General features: G+C 30.8%; 1 protein-coding gene across 4 annotated transcripts in view; it reads right to left on the bottom strand.

Annotated features, from left to right (window-relative positions):
* Window positions 1-2,355: 2,355 nt before the first annotated feature.
* The window catches only part of ZnT77C (Zinc transporter 77C), a 192,089-nt gene continuing 174,377 nt past the window's right edge, over window positions 2,356-20,067 (bottom strand). For 3 of the 4 annotated variants that reach the window (XR_012758335.1, XR_012758334.1, XR_012758333.1), the window contains 3 exons: window positions 15,381-15,524; window positions 11,381-14,160; window positions 2,356-8,774 (listed from right to left, as the gene is read on the bottom strand). Coding sequence is in view for 1 of the 4 variants with exons in the window: in XM_075379090.1 (XP_075235205.1) it covers window positions 8,763-8,774; window positions 13,678-14,160; window positions 15,381-15,524 (639 nt within the window). In the remaining 3 variants the exon portion in view is untranslated. The remainder of the gene's footprint in view (window positions 8,775-11,380; window positions 14,161-15,380; window positions 15,525-20,067) is intronic. The other variant, XM_075379090.1, reaches the window with a different exon arrangement.

Below are 20,067 nucleotides of genomic sequence, written 5' to 3'. Positions count from 1 at the left end.
TTCGATTTCCCAAAAAACTCTGAGTAACATTTTTGAATGCTTGCTTGCCAAGCTGCTTTCTGCAGTAGATTCAATAGTTCCTCAAACTTTTCATCGTGCATTAGTGATCATATTTGTAAACCCACAATACTTCTTTAATTTTTGCATCACTAATTTTAGGAAACTTCTGTATTAAGTAAATGAAACCACCAGTATTGTCCATGGCCTGGATGAAATTCTTCATTAATCCTAGTGTGATATGTAATGGAGGTAGATACACATTTTTAGGGTTACATAATTGGTCATTTTCATATTTTTCTGCTCAGGAATACGTGATTCGTGTTTAGGCCATTCTTTTCTAATGAAATGCTTTTTTCTGTCTCTACTATCCCATTCACACAAAAAACAATAGTACTTTGTGTAACCAAACTGTAGACCAAGAATAAGTACAATTACCTCCAAATCACCACAAATATTCCATTCATACGCCGCATATTGAAGCTTTTCCAATATATATTTAAAGTTTTCATATGTTTCTTTCATACTAATAAAGTGAGCCACAGGAACTGATGGGGACTTATTGCCATTACGCAGAAGCACAGCTTTTAAACTAACTGTAGCGGAATCAATGAACAAGCGACATTTTGTTGGATTATGTTCATTACATAGTGTCTTCATAAGAGAAGAAATATCATTACATATCACTAAACCATTTTCTTCAGAAAAATAGTCTTTAAATTCAGAATGACGATTACGATAAGTACATATCTTTGTATTCGTTTGAAGAAGATTCCATACTTTTAGCGGGAAGCAAGCATTTCAGACTGTTTTTTAGATAACTTTAGATCTCCTATGAGATCATTAAGATTTTCTTGAGTCAGTAAATGAGGCTCAGATGAACTGTTTTGTTGAAAAGTTGTATCACCAGAATCTATTTCCTTTTCTTCCATCAGACTCTGAGCTCTCTTCATCTAATGTCACATGTTCTGGAGGCTTTGGTATGGGCAATCCTACACAGAATGTAACTGGTCTCATTGTAGATTGCAAGTTAGGGTGCACCACTGTATGTTTTGATTTTGACGTAACTCCTTTCATAAAGCAGAAATAACAGCCAGAAGAGTGATCTTTGGGTTCTCTCCAAATCATAGGGATAGCAAATGTTGTGTGGCATGTACCTTTTTTCCATGCATGAGAAGCCTAGAACATGATAAACAACAGATATGTGGGGCCCAGATCCTTGTTTAGTCCCCGACTTTACACCCAAAATAAAGTTCATAACACTCTTTTACTAACGGAGTAAGATTTTGTCTTTGGAACTAGGGTGTCACTTCACCACATACATAACAAAAATTGTTAGGATAATGAAAGCAAACTCTAGGCATTTTGTAACTAACAACTAATTAAAAGAAATAAAAGTTGTAAACATATAATACACAATAATTTAGACACAAAGCACTCATATAATGACGTGTTTACTGGTTCCCTACTATCTCACAACCGGTATCATTCTGATGAATGTATACTACACTAGATCACGTTTGTTGATGTTTACACATGTCTGAATCTGCACAACAGTAGCAACACTACCTTTTGAGTTAGCTCATTTGGTTCCATCATATTTACAATGCTCTATAGCTTTTACTGACAATGGACAAGTGGAGAAAAAAGTTTTAAAGTACTTAAAAACACTAAAATAACAAAAAATTGTGGGTGATGAAAAAATTCTGAACACATATTTGAAAACAGGATAAAAAACTGCACAAGTACACCTATTGGTACTTGTGAGACAAAAATCATGTTGCCCATTGTTATTTATGTAATCATCTGGATAAAATACAGTTGAATTTTAAAAAAAACACAAAACAAATAAAGTATTACCACTACAATGTTTGATATATACTAAGCTATATTTATAGAAGATTAATGGACTACTTTTAAGGGAAACTTGTAATGGAAAAGATTGTGCAACAGATCAATATTTAATGATCTCATGCAGTAACTAGCTTGTAGAACTATCGGTAAATGTTGCAATAACTGTGATGGTGACAGCTATAATTGCAGCAGGTGTGCAAATGGAGAAATACTGGAATTTACAACAGAAATTATGAAATTTTATATTAAAAGATATTTTTAATCGTAATCACTACTGTAGCAAATATTACACTTGTAAACTTGTAGGACTCATATGTTAATTATTAAAGTTCAATCAATGGCATTATCTCTCATAAGTTATTGGCTTCAGTTTATTGAATGGTAGTATTAAACTGGTATTTGGACTAATATCATGTTGTAAGGCAGTACAGTTTAACTTTAAAAACTAAATATAAAAAAAATAAAAGAAATTAAAGAGATTTAAAAAAAAAATAAAAACAAAAATTGAGAATTGAAGAAATATTCCTTTATTTCCTAATCTAATATTACCCTATCTTATAATAAAATTATTACAATTAATGGTTAACAAAACATTAAATCTTTATACCTAACACTGATATGAAACATCACATACGCGCGGGCACACACACATACTTCGTGTAGTTTATAGTTTTATTAAACTATAGCTACATGAAGTATTAAAATTAATAAAACTGATACAAATCAAAAAACATCACACAAATTATTTATCTTTGTATTACATAATTATTTAGTTATTTGCTAATGAGCATGTATTTTATAAATAATAAAAATTATACAAATTTATACTTCTAATAAAACAACCACTGAAAATAATATTCTATAAATATTTGTGCGGGTGTGCGCATGTGCGTTTTTATATATGTGTATAAAAAAATAATAATTATAACAATAATGTAATATTAAAAAAATAATAAAACTTTTTAGCCTGATTCATAGAGACTCAATTTACGCCAAAATAATTAATTAGTACTTAATCACTTTGAAATGAACAATAGCTAATAAAATGCAGACAGGAAATGCTGACTTAGTCCATAAAAATCATGTTTATGTTTCTAAGTTATTGGCTTAAGTCACATACAAGTAATAAATTTTGAATGAAATAAGCATCAGTAAATATGTATATTTTTAATTAATATGATTGAACATTCATTTTTATACAACTGCTTGCATGCAAGAAAACTCTTGTGTCAAATATTTAATGAATTAATTTAAAATCTATCAACATAAAATATCATAAGAGATAAATTAAGATTGTTCATGTTTTTATACTGATTTCTTTTTGGTAAAGTTTTTGCTGAGAATTTTACATATTCCTTAACAAAAAATTTCTTGTTTTTTCTTATAATTTTAGCAAATACATCTTTACAGCAGAATATTTTCATTAAAAATTGTTTTTTAATCACTAACTACTTTTATTTATTAGCTTTGTTTTAAGTACTCATAAAAAATTCAGCTTTATCAGAATATTTCTCTCATTGCAACAGAGATTTCTGTGAAAAGTAATTAACAAATATAATGAATAAAAGCAGTAATTATAAAAAAAACCTCCTTTTACAACACACAGGTGCCTGTACACATACACACACACCCATACAAACACAAATATGTGTGTGTGTATATATATATATATATATATATATATATATATCTAAAGCAGAAAATAGAGATGAAAATTATTTTTAAAAAACAGAAAATGAATGACCATAGGAATATGCCAGTGATTGTCTAAATAGAAAAAGCCTGACAAGTAAAATAGTACAGGTATTTGGATTTCACCAGGTTGGTCTAGTGATGAACTCGTTATCGTAGGAAGGAAGCATTTAACTGAATGAAATAGCTATTATGTGGTAAAATGAAGCTGTTAAGAATCTTATTGTGAAGGGTTGTTACGTTTGAAGTCTTCTGTACGGATGTGAAATATGAACAAATAAATAGAGGAGAAAATAGTGGAGTAGAAGCTTTTGAAATGTATGTATGAAGGAAATTAGGAAAAATTAAATGAACAGAATAACAGATGAAGATGTTATAGATTGAAACAGGAATAGGAGCTTCATCAGAGCAATTTAATATAGAAAAGCTGCCTAGTCAGGGACATATAATTAGAAGAGAAGGATTAGTTAAAACAGTGATAAAAAATGTAAACAAGACAAGAAAGAAACCCAGCTACACGGTCTAGTGGTGAATGTGTCTTCCCAAAATCAGCTGATTTAGAAGTCGACAGTTACAATGTTCAAGTCCTAGTGAAGTCAGTTATTTTTACACGGATTTGAATACTAAATCGTGGATACCGGTGTTCTTTGGTGGTTGGGTTTCAATTAACCATAGTATCAGGAATTCTCGAACTGAGAATGTACAAGACTGCACTTCATTTACACTCATACATATCATCCTCTGAAGTATTATCTGAAAGGTAATTACTGGAGGATAAACAGGAAAAAGAAAGGAAAAGACAAGAAAGAAAAGATAAAAGATTGTAGATAATATAAAAAGAAGTGGGAGCTATAAAAAACCCAAATGTTTAAGTGGAAATAGATAAAAATGTAAATGAACAAAGAACATCAGACCTGCCGCAGGACAAATAATCTTATGATGCGAATAAAAAATAAATTACTCAATGATGGTGTTGTTAATTTTGTATGAAAAACTGTTTTAAGAAAAATTATAAAAAGCTACCCAAGAGTTCCTGAATTTAGCCTTTAAATATAAATAAATAAGCCTAACAATTATTGGCCGACATTCCCTTCAAAGTAGAATCCTGCATGGATATCATGATCCAAACATCTTTTTCATAATTGGAAACATGTTTAGAAATTATCTCTAGTCAAGGTGATACTACTTCTTATAATTATATGTATATTAATCATTTAAAAAAAAGTTTTGAAAAAACAATGTTTTTGACTTAAAAATTACAATTAAATGAATCGATAATCAAATGTATATTTTTTAATGATTGAAGCAATGGAACACTAGTTCTGCTGCTTGGAAATATCTTGAATAGCTATTAACCATCAGAGAATCACTGTGAAAAAAGTTATCACATACAATAAACGGGTAAATCTGACTTGTCAAAGTACTGTAAAGTAGCAATTGAAGGGAAGGAATAATTGTAAAGATAAATTAATATACTAAATCTTCATGCATTTTTATAGCAGGTGAGCAACTGAATCAAGCTGGCTAAAACTGTATTTAATTAGATGTCATTTTTAAGACTGCTACTATCTTTGCTACTACTAGTACCCTGCCTGTCAGTTGTAAACTGTTAATGTTTCAAGTGCGGTATAATTTCATTCTTTCAATTGTATTTTTCTAAAATGCCTTATTTGTAAAGGAAAGGCTAGCTATAGTTAAAGTTTGTGGGCATTCTGGATCCTTTCAAGAAAAACATTAAATATTTACAGAAAAATTTCTGTACCAGCAAAATTTCTGACCCAGCAAAGAGTACAATAAAAAACTTGGTTAAAAATAGCGTAAAATTGTATAAAAATACAATAGGGTCAGTTCCAAATTGAAATAGGCGACCTCCCATAGGACGCCAGAGGTCATATTAATATTCAAAGAAGAATTTCTGCTGTTCCAAAAAATCTGTATGTAAGTTATCACAACAAAGCGGTGTAAAATACACATTTTGCTGTGTCTTCATGATTTAAATTTGAGACTATATTGTTCATTTAACAATGTTACAATGTCTTATGATAACAGACACATCCCAACTACTGCAACTGACTTTTCAAAAACATTTTCAATGGAGAGGTAGACATGCTGCTGTATTTGATCAATAAGAAATTGATAACACTGACAGCAGAATATTGTGTCAGGTGAGTCAAAATGATCACTCGAGCATAAAAGTGCATTACTGAGGAGAGTGCTCACTTCAAACATCATTTTTAAAAGTATGTCAATTTTCTACTAATGTAAATGCACAGTTTAGTCTAATTTATGTTTTTACTTATTTTTATTTTTAATTCCATTCATAAAATCTCACATGTTGCTACTGTATTTAGTCTGCAGTGGTTTGGTTTTAGTAGCTTACTCAGTATATGCTCATTTAGATCACATCTGTGAAACAGGCTGGGCTTTTTCCACTCAAAGATATAGTGTTCTGTGAATTCACTTTTCATATTTTTTTAAAACGCACAATTTTTTTTAATAAGAAATTGATAATTGATTATGTTGTTAATAAAAATCAAAGAATGACTTTGCAGTAGCATAAAAAGCTGACAACACAATTGTAGGACTTTCTCATCGCGCGGTTTTTTCTGATGCACGGCTTACAACACACTTGCGCAACTTAATTTAAAATATTTGTAATTTTATTTAAATATAATATTTTTTGTTTAATTCAATGATTCTACCTAAAGCATGTGCACATACTGTATTTCATTTGCACGGGTGTGGCGATACTAACGACCATTTTAAATACTTTTTTACACTTTCAATATTATTAATTTATTTAATTCTACCACTTACCTGTGACTTCATAACATAGCAGATGATTACAACAGCAGTATGTCAGTGCTATATTAGCACTCCTTGTGGTTACAAGGGATACTATTGAGTAGTATACCCGCTTAGCCGCTAGTTTATTTAGATCATTTTTTGGGGTGGGGCTGTGATATTACAAAAACATTTGTTGCAAAAGAAGTCAGCGGAGTGATAAATCATAGGAAATCTAAGAAGGTAACAATATTTATTTTTTGTGTAGTTCTAGACAATAGAGGCAAAAAATGGGTGTTTTCATGATCACCAAAGAAAATAATAAGAATCAATTAGTACATTTTGAAAAAATCTAAACTGCAATAATTTATAGAGAAGCCTTACATTTCTGATTATTTAAGAATACAATTAAAAATCAGTTTCCCATTAATATGAAACAAAACGGTTAAAAATCTAACATCTAGGCTTAATAGATTTGATAATAATGAAATGAAGATTTAGACTAATAAAATACATTACACCAGATCAAGTTCAGTAATAATCAGAATGAAGTAATTCATTGCACTTACAAATAAATTTTATCTGTTTGTTTTGAAATTTAACAAAACACATAATGAGATTTATAATTACTTCAAATTATTTCAATGCATCCAAGTTTTTGCTGAATTAACAAATAAAAAAAATTCCTTTCGGCACGCTGGAGGACAGAGGTAGATTTCACCAGTGCTAAGTACCAGATAAAAAAGATTTCCACCTTAAAGTTAAGAAAAACTTCCAATTTACTCAATATGACCACGGTTGCATGTGAATTCACTTGTTTAGCGTAAGACAAGCCCCATCTTCTTACAATTCCAGCAACATTTTAGTCATCCCTTGCTGTAAAGGCTGGTCATATCAAAAACTATTTCAGACAATCATTTTAGGTAATGTTGACGACCACTTTAAACCGATTTAATACTGTGCCTATTAACAGAAGTATGATTTTTTTTGTATTCAAACCCCATTTTTTCCACCCCCTAGGTCAATGATTGGTGATATCAAAAAACTTTACGTGGATAAGTTTTAGACCCTTATCCAAAGAATAGTAGGAACTTTAAATGAATTTGATATTCTACTTATTAAAAAAATTATAGCGATATTTTGTTTTTTTTTCAAAAAGGCCTCCCATTTCCACCATCATGGTCCAATTATTCCTATTAACGAACTCGATAGAGATTTTTGGTCGTTATATTTCATGTATCAATTTGAAAGTGATTGGTGCAAAATTACAGCAGTTATCGTATCCACAAGAAAGTGAAATACATATATAAACCTTTGAACTAGTAGCGGTTTTGGGGATCTGGAGGATGTGAAACGCGAAGATATGTTGAAATTTCCCAGAAGTCGAAAATCATAGTACCCATTACAATAGTTAGCTTTCTTATGAAATCTACCTAAAAACTACTTTACAAAAAATAAAAATTAAAAAATGTAAAGTAGAAAACTTAAAAGGCAGTATAATATTTTCTATATATAATTTTTTAAGGTATGTGTGTGTGTGTGTGTGTATATATGTGTCTGTCTGTGTGTGTCAATACTAAAATGGAGACAAGAGTAGGAAAATTTAAGAATCATACCAAACCAGTCAAAAAAAAAAAAAAGGGTAAAAATCTATTTTTCTAGTTATCAAAATAGTAATTACATAAAAAATGTATGCCTAACAAATACATAAACATAGTAACATACATCGTACAGAGGTAACATAAAAATAATAGCAACATTCAACAGCTATAGCAGTTCACAATACTAATTCATTCAACTAATTAAAATCAGTAATCAAAACATTATTTCATATCCATAAAACTATAATATTAATAATAATAAATAAATAATAATAATAATAATTATATTACATGTTAAAATTAATATTAAAAACAATTATACAAGTATATTATCACAAGTAAATTACATAATGTATTAAATACAACATAAACAATTAAAAATGCATAAAATATTAATGAGCATATCGGTATGTAAATAAATCAAAAACAAAATTATATATATTGTAATATGGGTAATGACAGTAAAAGCTGTAATATTTAATGTTCAACTCTCTTTTGATTTCAAAATATCAGGAAGTTTCCACAGTAGCTTTATAACTAGAAACAAGTACATTTAAATAATTAAAAAATTAAAAATTAATGTAGTTTTTAAAGGTAAGATACTAAAAACAATTATAATGAATGAATTTAAAATTATTAGATATTCTTATTACTCCCAGAGACACTTATCGATTAATAACTTTTCAATTACCTGGTAATTACTTGTAAATTATCTCTTCTTTAAGTATACAAATAAAAATATAGTATGGAAGATCACCGTCTCTAGGAAACTTTTAAAAAACTTCGTGAAATAGCTGTAACTAGATCAGGCAGACTGTTTATCCAGATGAGGAATCAACAACGGTTCTGTTTACATTGTACAAAAAAGAAATAGTATTACAAAGAGCAATACATTTTTAACACTAATGTGTATATTAGATTGTCTTAATCGTTATTATGCGCTGTGAAATTCCAAAATGATTGAAGTAAATAAAATGCTGATCATATATGCCATCTTGTTATATTTTATTTAATAAAAATATTTTATTAAATGATGATCATTAAAATATAAGTACATTATGTAAAACCATTAAATATAAAAATCTTTTATTTCATAAATAAATGAATATTTTTTTCTAATCAGTATGCAAAAATAACTTACATAGATCATGTCGGTAACAAGTAGGTATATTATCTACAAATAAAAAAAAAGATCTGTCCCAGGATTTACCTAGATGGTTTTTTATCAGAGCAGCTTTAAAAAAAATACACAATTATAAAATAAAAACAGACCTTGTTAAAATCCATATTAATAATTTAAAACAAAAATACAAAAAGTAATAGTAAAATAAATATGTGGAGATACTAAATAAATAAAATAACAAAACACATAATTTTAAAACCATTAATGAAAATATCTGAGAATATACTAATGAACGCATTGAAAATAGCAGTGGAAAATACTAGATTTTAAAAAAATGTTTATTTATAATTAAATAGTACTATTCTTCTGTAAAAAAATTTTTCTTTTCAAAAATAGAAAAATAAAACGGGTCTATTATTTATTAAAAGCGGCAACAGAAGTATAAGGGGCTACTTTTCATAAGCAAAAGTATATGTTAAGTTATAAAAAACAACTACAAACACTAGAAGATACAGACAATATTATAATGGCCTAAAATTTAGCAAATTAAGCACCAAATCTTTCTGATGGAGGCACAATAATAACAATATATGTTAAATAAACCGAAATGATTTTTGTAAACAAATATAGTAGTAAAGTTTTTTCATATTAAATCAAGTTTTTTATATGAATTAAATCATATAAAATATAATTAAAATGAGCTGAAACAATGGCTCTGTTTTAGGATGTGCACCTAGTAGTGGAAAAATCCGTCACCAGGGGAAGCCCGCAGGGCTCCGTTCTTGGTCCCTTGCTCTGGAACCTGGTGTTCGATAGATTTTAGGGACTGACATTCCCGGAAGGGGTCACAGCAAAGGCTTTTGCTGATGACCGTCTCCTGTTAGTTCATGGTAATTCACGACTGCAGCTAGAAGACTGAGCACAGACGGCTTTGTCAACCGCAGAGGGCTGGACGGACATTCAAAATTTAAAGATTTCTGTGCCCAAGACAAAGTTTCTGCTTCTCATGGGTGCAGGCAAATTATCATACAGTCGTAACCCCTGTATTAAATATAAAGGCTGTGTAATCAGCCGAGTACTTAGGTGTTTTGTTTGATGAGAAGTTGTTGTTTAGCAACCATATCAGGCAAGTAGTGGTGAACACAGTCTCTGTGCTGTACAAGCTTAGGAGGACTGCTCGAAAGGATTACAGGCTGTCAGGCCATCATTTGTACATTGTGTAGCAAGGTGTCCTCGAAAGTATGACCTCTTACGTGACCTCTATTTAGGTGCATAGGTTGGAAAAAATCAATCACTTATTCAAAATTTAAGAAGTGCCCAGCACAGAGCCTTAATTGTATGCGATGGTGATTTTAGAACAACCTCTTACGAGGCTACCACTTTACTGGGAAAGACCCTCCCAATCGATTTAGTGGTGGTCATGTGGAAATTGTGAAGAGGCAGGCCGAGGTATTTAGGATGCAATTTTGAACCGGGCCTATATCAGAGCGAAATGGTGATCTCAATGCACCGATTCTAAATTTTGAACAGTTGCCCATCTCCCGCCTGTGGAGGAGACTTTACAGCCTAGCGATGGAAGCATGGCAGCAAGAATGGCATGCCACAACTAAGGGAAGGTCCTTACAGGAGAAGGTCCCAGATACAGGATCTGGGGGATAGTATGCCTCTCCTTTGTAAGGGCAACGGGAGCCCGAGTGCTCTCCAACCATGTAAATTTAAACCAATATTTGTTTCGGTTCCACCTGGCAGCTGATGCCACCTAAGTGTGGCAGCAAATTGCTGTCTTTGACAAGATAAATTTAATTATTGGTAGTCATATATGATTTTGTAGTTGACAGGGTACGCCTACCCATTTTAGTGATATATGACAAGCGGGTGGTAGGACATGCAAGCGAGTGGTGTACGATACAACGCTTATTCCGCTCACACTTTTAGGTTAGTGCTAGGAGCTAGTAGGACACTGGACAACTGTTTCGAAGCTCACTAGCTGTTTAGGCATATACATTCGGTCTTATGCTTTAGTGTGACCGAATAGGGTGGTAGCGGGAGAAATGCCAAGAAAATCAAAAATCAATAGCAGTTTTACAGGTGTTTCAAGAGAATAACCAATCATAGCTGTAAATCCCTTTTTTTGGAACATTTTAGTGAAGAAAACTAATAAAATCAGTCCTTCTCATTAGAAAATAAATTAACTTAATTGAAATTAATTATTCATATAAAAAAAAAAGATTAAAAAATATCTTAATTTTTTAGTTCCAATTTAACTAAGATAAAAAGGCTACTTTTAATTTATTAATAATAGGTAATTAAATTAAGATCTGTTACTAACCTGGTATAAATCCATCAATAAATGTTTGTACATTTGAATTATAAATATTTATGTACTTATGTACCTTTTCAAAAAGATCTACAGTTAATCTGTAACTAGACATTAAAGAATGATGTAGTACAAATCAGAAGAGTATTTAAATTCTGTAATACTTATAATGTTGAACTCTCATTACATTTCAATCCTTAAGCGATACGGATTCATTCACATATTGCAACTTTTACTGCTTACGTGATATATTAATTTTTTAGATCTCCATTAACTCAAAGTGTTATTAATAAAAGTGTGAAAATTGTACATGATTTTTTTAATCATATAAGTATAAAAGGTTGTGCTTTTAAATATGCAATTACTCTGACGTACAAAGTATTCCATGCCCGAGTATAGAAGACTGTGGCTTTATTAATATCGCAAAGGATAACAATTGTTTTTAATTTATTTAATTTTATTACTATTTTTTTAAATATTTTTAAATTGTAATGTTACCTTATTCTAATCACTATTACTTTGGTATATTTTACAAGCTGTCTTAAAGATGAACATTACAATCATTATTAAGAATGACTAAATTAAGGTAGGCTATTTTTAAGATATATATGGAAGCTGATAGGTTTATTACAAGAAAAATGTTCCTGTTTTTGAATTATGTAAGGTACAATAAATAAAAATTAAATTACAATGATTATTCTTTGGTTAACACATCAAATTTATCTTATCTAGTTTCTCAGAACTAAAACAGTCTTAAGCAATGTACATGTCATTGGAATACCATTTTTCCTTATTTTTAATTCCCAGTTCATACTTATAGTTTTTCATCTATTTTTATTTTTTTAAATAAAAATTACACATCTTCCTGGTAACAAGATTATAAAATCACTCGTTCTTCAATTATCCAATTTTTTTATTATAATTATTATATCATCATTTATTTTCAAAACTGTTTGGTAAAAGAGCTTTAAAAATGAGTAAATAAACAATCTTCATTAATTTTTTATACAAAAACTACTAAAACTGTGATCGTTTTTGATTTTTCTTGGAATACTAAATGGGAACAATTATTTTCCAACATCGATGATGTTGATCATATTTTCCTCAGTTGTTTCTTTTTTCTTTAAATAAATATATAATTATTTACTGATCTCTGAGTTACCTTTATCAACCTACCCGTTAGATAATGCAACACTTTATAAATTTATTCAGTTTTTGATATTCATCTCTAAGGTTTAGATTTCAAAATTTTTTATTGTTTTAATAATAAAAACTTAAATTAATACAAGTAAATGAAATCCTTGTTGCTAGATAATAAACAGTATCAAATAAAATTATTTTCAAAAAAATTGTTTTCATAAAATTGTTATAACAGGACGTTTAGTGTTCTTCACCTAATCGGTAATTTTTACATTTTATAACATTTATGGTCCTTCATACAATTTCCAGGTAATAGTTTAAGTCTTCCTTTAATCTCATTTATCAGAGATTAATACTTATTCATTTATTTAATATGTTCTTCAATAATAAAATTTTAAGTAAATAAGTATTAATAATGTTAATGATAAAATATGTTTCTGTTTCAAATCCATAATTTTATTTTTTTTGAAAGAATTATTTTAATAAAATCGTAATTAAGTACTAGCATAGTTTTTCTAGTAGGGTTTTTCATTCCTGTTGTCTTATTATTAAAACTTTTAACCAAAAACACATTTCAAACCATTTTACGCTAAACTAATACCCAATGACAGTACTGTTGAGCAAAACACCAGTTTTTCTATTAAGGTATATCAATAAAAATCTTAATATGAAAATTACATATACACATCTTTTTCTTAATTTGTAAATGTTTACAAAAAATCATAGATGTAAATGTGTCACGGCTATTTTTATTTATTTTTTAAATGTCAATTGTTAAACATTTTTGAGGTATTTTTAATGACTAATATCTAGAAGTTCAGTCTCATAAATTCAGATTTTTATTTTACTTTCATTTAATCAGATGAACTGAATTTTACTAATTATATTATTATTTTCTCACACAATTTTCATAATTTTTACTTTTTTAAAGCCTGCTTAAAAATTAAAATTATTCACAGAAACAATGAGCAAATAATTAAAATATAATTAGGTTTTTTTTACTCTCGCTTTAAAATCATTAAAATAACCCTGAGTATCCTAGACGCAACAAAAAAATTTGTTAAATATACTTACTATTAATATATTTATTTATTAAATTATCACTAGCTTTCTGTTACAGAAAAATCGTATTCTATAATTTTAGATTGATTGTCTTCATCATAACTTACTGTAATTTCATTAATTTGTTCTACATTTCTTGATACAGTTTCTTTTACTGATTTACAATTTTTTCCAGATATATTATCATCATTTGTATTAGATGAATAATATTGATTTTTGGATTCATCAAGTAATTCATTATCGACCATTAATAATTTTGATTTGTTATTCTTAATTATATCAGTACCTAAATGTACTGGTTCTGATATGCATTTATTTCTCAAATTATTTTCGATATATAAATTATTATTAGCATAAATTATTGCAGATTTAATACTATTAGTCGCACTTAAATTATTACAGATATTTCTTTCGTTAATAATATTATTACTCATTGAATATGCTTTATCAAATTGCGAATCTGTTATATTTACTGATACACTTGATGAATCATTGTTCATTTCTTTATGACATATTATTTCTCTCATTGTCGGTAAAGAATTTGAATTCATTTTATTTTTCTGTAAATGTGACATGTCTTCTTTGCTAACCTATTAAAGAAAAAAAAAACAGTTTTTAAATAAAAAATTTAATTCATATAAACGTTTACTCTAAATTTTAATAACATATTAATTAAAATAAAAATTATGTATTATTTTAATAACGAATATTGAAACTATAAATAATTAATTTACAGAATGGAAGCTTTCGGAAAGTTATAATACTTCATACAACTGTTCAGGATTGTAATTTTATACTGCAGTCTTTTGATCTGATGTAGCTTTAAGTAAAGAAATCTAGAATGCTAGAATTGTATGATCCAGCCAAATGTGACAATTATGACAATTTATCTGCTGCATTTATAGGATAACACTTAAAACTATAATCATTTAACTAGATAAAGGTGATATTAAGGTGATGACTAGGTGGTGATATTATAAGTTAGTAATTATTAAAGATTACATTTACAAAATAGTGAAACTTTTTTCCAAATGACCTTTCTTTTATTCAAAACAATTAAATAACGCACATAAATTAATGTCTATTCACTCACTCTTAACTAACACTCTACATAAAATGCACAACTTCATAGAACGTAGAATAACACTACATACAACAAAATCTAAAACACATACTGAACAAAAAATATGTAATACTAACATAAATCAATCAATAGCAATTATAGGGCCAGCATTTTTAGGAAAGAATGTTATGAAACAGAAAACAAATTATACAAAATATACTGAATTCTAATTAAACTCTAATAAATACAGTAAATTAAACTGCAGTGATTGCAATAAATACTGCATTGGGAAAACATTCACCTGCAGATAGATAGAACATATTCGGGCACTATATACAACAAAAGAATCAAATTTTGCAAATATTCTAATAGAAATTAAACATATCATGCAAATTTTATATTTAATCGTACAAAAACCTTGATCTCAGTACAACTGAAAAGCTTGTAATATGTTAACATACATATAATTTATCTAACACAACCTTATTAAATGAAAAAACACCAAAAAAAAGCTGATTATATTTTTCATTAAATATTTTAAAGGTTTTCTGAACTTCTTTAGATTTGTGCAATTAATAATAGCACAACCGGTAACTCGACTGAAGAATATGCTGCTAATCAGTTCTAAAGTTTCTTTGGAAGAAAGGGTTCTAGCATTTTGAAAGCAAATCATTTAATATTTAATAATTTTAAAATTAATACATATCAGCTTTAATTTGTTTTATAAATAAAGAATACAATACGTACACTTTTAGACATGTTTGATATAGAAACTGATCTTAAATCAGATAAACTGCTGCAACATTGAGAATCTACACATTCATCGCCAAGACACTGAACCAAACACTGTGCTGCTCCGTAACCAGAAACTAATTCAATGCTGTTCATATCCTACAAAACGAAAAACAAAAAATAAATTTCACGTTATTTGAACAATAAATTAAAACTACTTAATAATTATTTAAGAAAATATTTATTAAATTATAACTTGAAAAATTTTACAATATAATATTTAAGACTACTGAATTTTTTTTTTAAGAGGCATCAACCGTTAACATACAGGACAAAAGAAATCAACAGTAAGTAAATTGCCTAACAAAACAGAAATGTCATCCGCTTTTTTTTTAAGTTTAGTTAATTAACTGGAACCACTATATTAAAAGTCCCTTTTGTTTTTATTTTGTATCCTGTTAGTATATACTACTTCCTGTGATGCTTCAGGTATTCTGAAACTATCAATATATAACAAGATACGGAGCTGTATTACAGTGTAAAAATCCTTAACGCTAGCTTAACTTAATTAAAAATCCATACTTACAATACATATATGTTCACTTTATAACAGTATATTCACTCTGTAACACTTTATTTTCTCACATAACATGAAGACCTGACATGAGATATAAAACACTTCTGAATATAGGCATTCTCCCAAAATAATAAAAATTGAAGTTGGTTTTTACCTAAAGTGAGTTTACTATTTTTCTTATTGCCTTCTTTATTGAGATGAATGTACAAGTATGGTTGAAACATAATGCATACTGGATCATAACGGGAGAACAAAATGTCACTCAAAGTGAAAAGTGCTTGAAGTTTCATTTCCTTACTGCTAACATTCCAAAATTCACTGACTCAATCCAACTCATTTTCTGTTAGTTTCCATTGTTCTGGAGTCGAGTATGCCTGCTAAACAACATGCAGTGATTGAATTTTTAACAGTGGAAAAAGTGAACGTTAATGATATTCATCTTCCCCTAAAAGCCATTTATGGTGATGAAATTGTTAACTGAAATAGTGCGAGTAGACGGCAATAAAATTTTGCACATCAGAGGCTGGTAATGTGAATATCGAGAAAGAACCTTACAGCAGTTGATCGGTTCCTTGACTGATAAGAAGCACCAAAAGGAGTCGGATGGACTATTTAAAAATGATTGGTACATCACTGAACAACAGATCAAAACACCTCAGGAGATGTGTGTGTCGTGTTCAACAATCTATGGAACTGAAGTAATAAGTGATAATAATACTTAGTCATACACGTCGTTTGCAGTCACTGAGGTTTTTGTGAAGATGAAGTTGAAAACCTACTCCACAAATTTACTAGATTTGGAACCTTGTGATTTTCACTTTTTTCCACAATCAAAAATGGTGTTAAGTGTATCAGCAAGGATGATGAACTGAAGGACACTGTGAGGTTGTGGGTCAAGGAAAGACCACCAGCATTTTTCAATGATGGAATGAGAAAACTGGTTCACTCTCAGGAGAAATATGTAGCTGTAAACGATGACTACAAGGAAAAATAAATGTAAGTTTTTACAGCAAATAAGATTAATTTTATGCCATATTTGTTTTAATTGGCTATTTTTTTCATTTTTGAGTTAAGAGCAATTGTGTATTACTTTTCAGCACCCTCATACTTTACAAATTAGTATATCAAATCCACTGGTAGTGAATTCCAACAATTGACATCTTCACTCTATTCATCACAGTGGATAGCTGTAAACATTGCATTATTGTTAAAGAAACAAATTTTAATTGGTCTCTCGTACTTCAGGTATCTTAAATGTATTATATCCATAAAATAAGATAAATAAAATAACAAATTAATGTACCCCTTCTGTTATAATACAATTTATTATACACGATGACTTTCCTCATCAGAAAAATATTTTATGAATAATTCAAATTTAGCTGTTACTTAGCTTATGATTACAAAGATTCAAAATTAATTTTATAGATATAAGAATAAAATAAAATTAATTAATATATAAAAATAAAAATTGCTAACAGGTAAACAATACCTGTTAGCCAATAGCAATATCTTGCCCGAGACTGGCAAGGTTTTTGAGAAGGTCCTATATTTGCGTATTAATGCTAGATTTGCTGATCATTTGCTAATGGACAAACAGTATAGTTTTTTGACCGGGCTGCAGCACTGAGAATGACACACTAAAGGTGATGGATGTAGCTTCCTCTAGTCCAAGTAAATATGTATTAGGGATTTTTCTGGACATATCCGAGCATTTAACAACTTATGGTGGCCCTCTGCCCTGTTTCAGATGCAGAAGCGTAAGTGTACACGAAATGAACTAGAAGTGCTCTCAAGTTATTTCAGCCATCAGACGGTTTCCCTGTGTGATGGCGGCTTGGAGGTTCGTAAGACCTTAACTAAAGGATGTCCTCAGGGCAGTGTTCTGAGTCCCCTTCTTTGGATCATAGAATTCGATTCGATGTTGCATTTAAGGTTGCCATGTGGTTGTCATGTCATCGTTTCTACTGATGATGTTTAGATGCGCTGCTACAGATTGAAGGGGATTTGTGTAACGCGGTACAATTCTGAGGTGCTCGTGCTTGTGAGACACAACTGTGAAGGTTCCAACATAAGATGATTTTTTCCTGGGTGTTATTCTTCATGAGAATTTTTGGTTCAAGGAACATCTACAGTATGTAGCAAAAAAGACCACTGATGCTTTTTATGGAATCCGTACAGTCATTCATCCCGACTGGGGGTTGAATTACTGTACCATGCGTATCCTTTACAAAGTATCAGCGAAGCTATTATGTTGTATGCTGCGCCTGTCTGGGCTCACCGCATGGCTTTTAGGTATTGCGCAGACATTTTGCTGCGGGCCCAGCGACTCCTTTTGCTGGCTGTTATAGGCGGTTACAGAACAGTCTCGTGGGAGGCAGTCTGTGTTATTGCCGGAGTCAAACCAATAGATATCTTAGCTAATGAGCGTAAGGAACGCTAAATTTCCAAGATAAATAACCTATTGACATCAGAACGAAAGCAGGAGATTGAAGACTGGGACCTTGCATCTTGGCAGGTCAGGTGGGACGAATTCCCCACAGGTCACTACACACATGGTATATTTCCTATAGTGTCTAATTTAAGTGCAATTAAATGGGTCTCCCCCAATCAGTATATCACACAGTTTTTTCCCTGGGCATGGTGCCTTTACGGCGAGTTTGGCTAGGTTTTGTTTGGTGGATTTGAGTCAATGCCCAGATTGTGGAACTGATGATACATTGGACCACGTTCTCTAGGTCTGTCCCCGATACTAAGTCGAAGGTTCGCGAGCGATTAGGGAACTTGAGAAAATGCATTCCTTCCTGGATCTCCGTACCGACTTGATGATTCGCGAGGAATGGTCTATAGTGGCTGCTTTTCTTCGCGCCCTTGTAATGTGTAGGTCTGCAGAGGGAGTTTGATCGAGGTACTCGATCGTGGTAGGATCCCAGGTGGCTAGGGTTCCGGCTTAGGCATTGGATTAGTTGGAGGTAGGCACAATGGAATCATGCCACGGTTATATTGGTATTGTTTGTGATTCAATTTGGGGCTCTAGCAGCTGAGGGGGGCTGCGCTGCCGGGGTAGCCCGTGCGACCAGGGACGCGGCTTCCCTCCGCCGGTGGCGGTCCTGATCGTGACTTGGTAATGCCATGCGAGACACCATGATGGGGCCCGGTGATGGTGCAAGGTTTGTCCCTGGCTCCTGTGCGGACCGGAATGAGGTTTCGTTCCCCTTGTTAGGTGACCTAAACTGGGCGACTTATTTGGGTGTAGGTCTGAATTTCTATGTTGCGTAAAACACAATTTTGATCAGTATGAGTGTAGCACTGATTTAACTTTAAACTCGTTCGTTTTCTGAGGCATTCACAGTCACGAACGGTTGTCAAATCTGTACTAGGCGCGGGATCCGTGGTTTCGGTTAGTTAGTTTGAGGGAATCATGTTAGGTTGGATGTGAAGATGTCCGTTTGAGGCCTACGCGAAGGCGAAATTACTATGTATTTACTGATGCAAATGTCTGCTGAGGCATTTACATCGGTGACATCCCGACCGAGGCCTGGCTGATGACTGTGAGATGTAATCAATTAGAGGGTCTAAAGACAACCTTCGGTAAAGCCCCTCAGGGCTTGGAACGGAGGGGGTGGTGTGGCGACCGGTAACTTCACAAGGTGGGTGTCTTGCCCCTACGTGGTTGGGAGGTATACAATACATTTAAAAAGTAAGGGTTACATCAGTTATAAAGACTATACCGCCTTTGTTATTATTTTTAATCAATTTTTTGTATGAACTTTCTGTAATACCATAACTGCATGAACTCTAAGAACCCTAATATAATATTCTTGTATAACATTCTTTCTTGTATACGTAGATCACTCTTTATCACAGGTCGGCTAATCAGTCGGTGAAGAGGTTAAAATACCAACTTCCAGATCAGATTGTCTTTGATTTGATTATCGACTAGGGCATTGTATTTTTTCATTTGTCATTTCAATTGTTCAAAATATGTCTGTAAAAATAATTGATGGGTTTAAATTTGATGTGCTATAAAAATGTATTGTAAAATAAAGAAATCTTTATTTTGACCGGTAAGTAATAATACATTATGTAGGTCGCATCTGGAACTTGTGATATGTTACTCAAAAA

This window comes from Lycorma delicatula, chromosome 11 (genome assembly GCF_047948215.1).
Source record: "Lycorma delicatula isolate Av1 chromosome 11, ASM4794821v1, whole genome shotgun sequence".
Taxonomy (NCBI): domain Eukaryota; kingdom Metazoa; phylum Arthropoda; class Insecta; order Hemiptera; family Fulgoridae; genus Lycorma; species Lycorma delicatula.
This window is presented reverse-complemented; position numbering and strand designations above follow the sequence as displayed.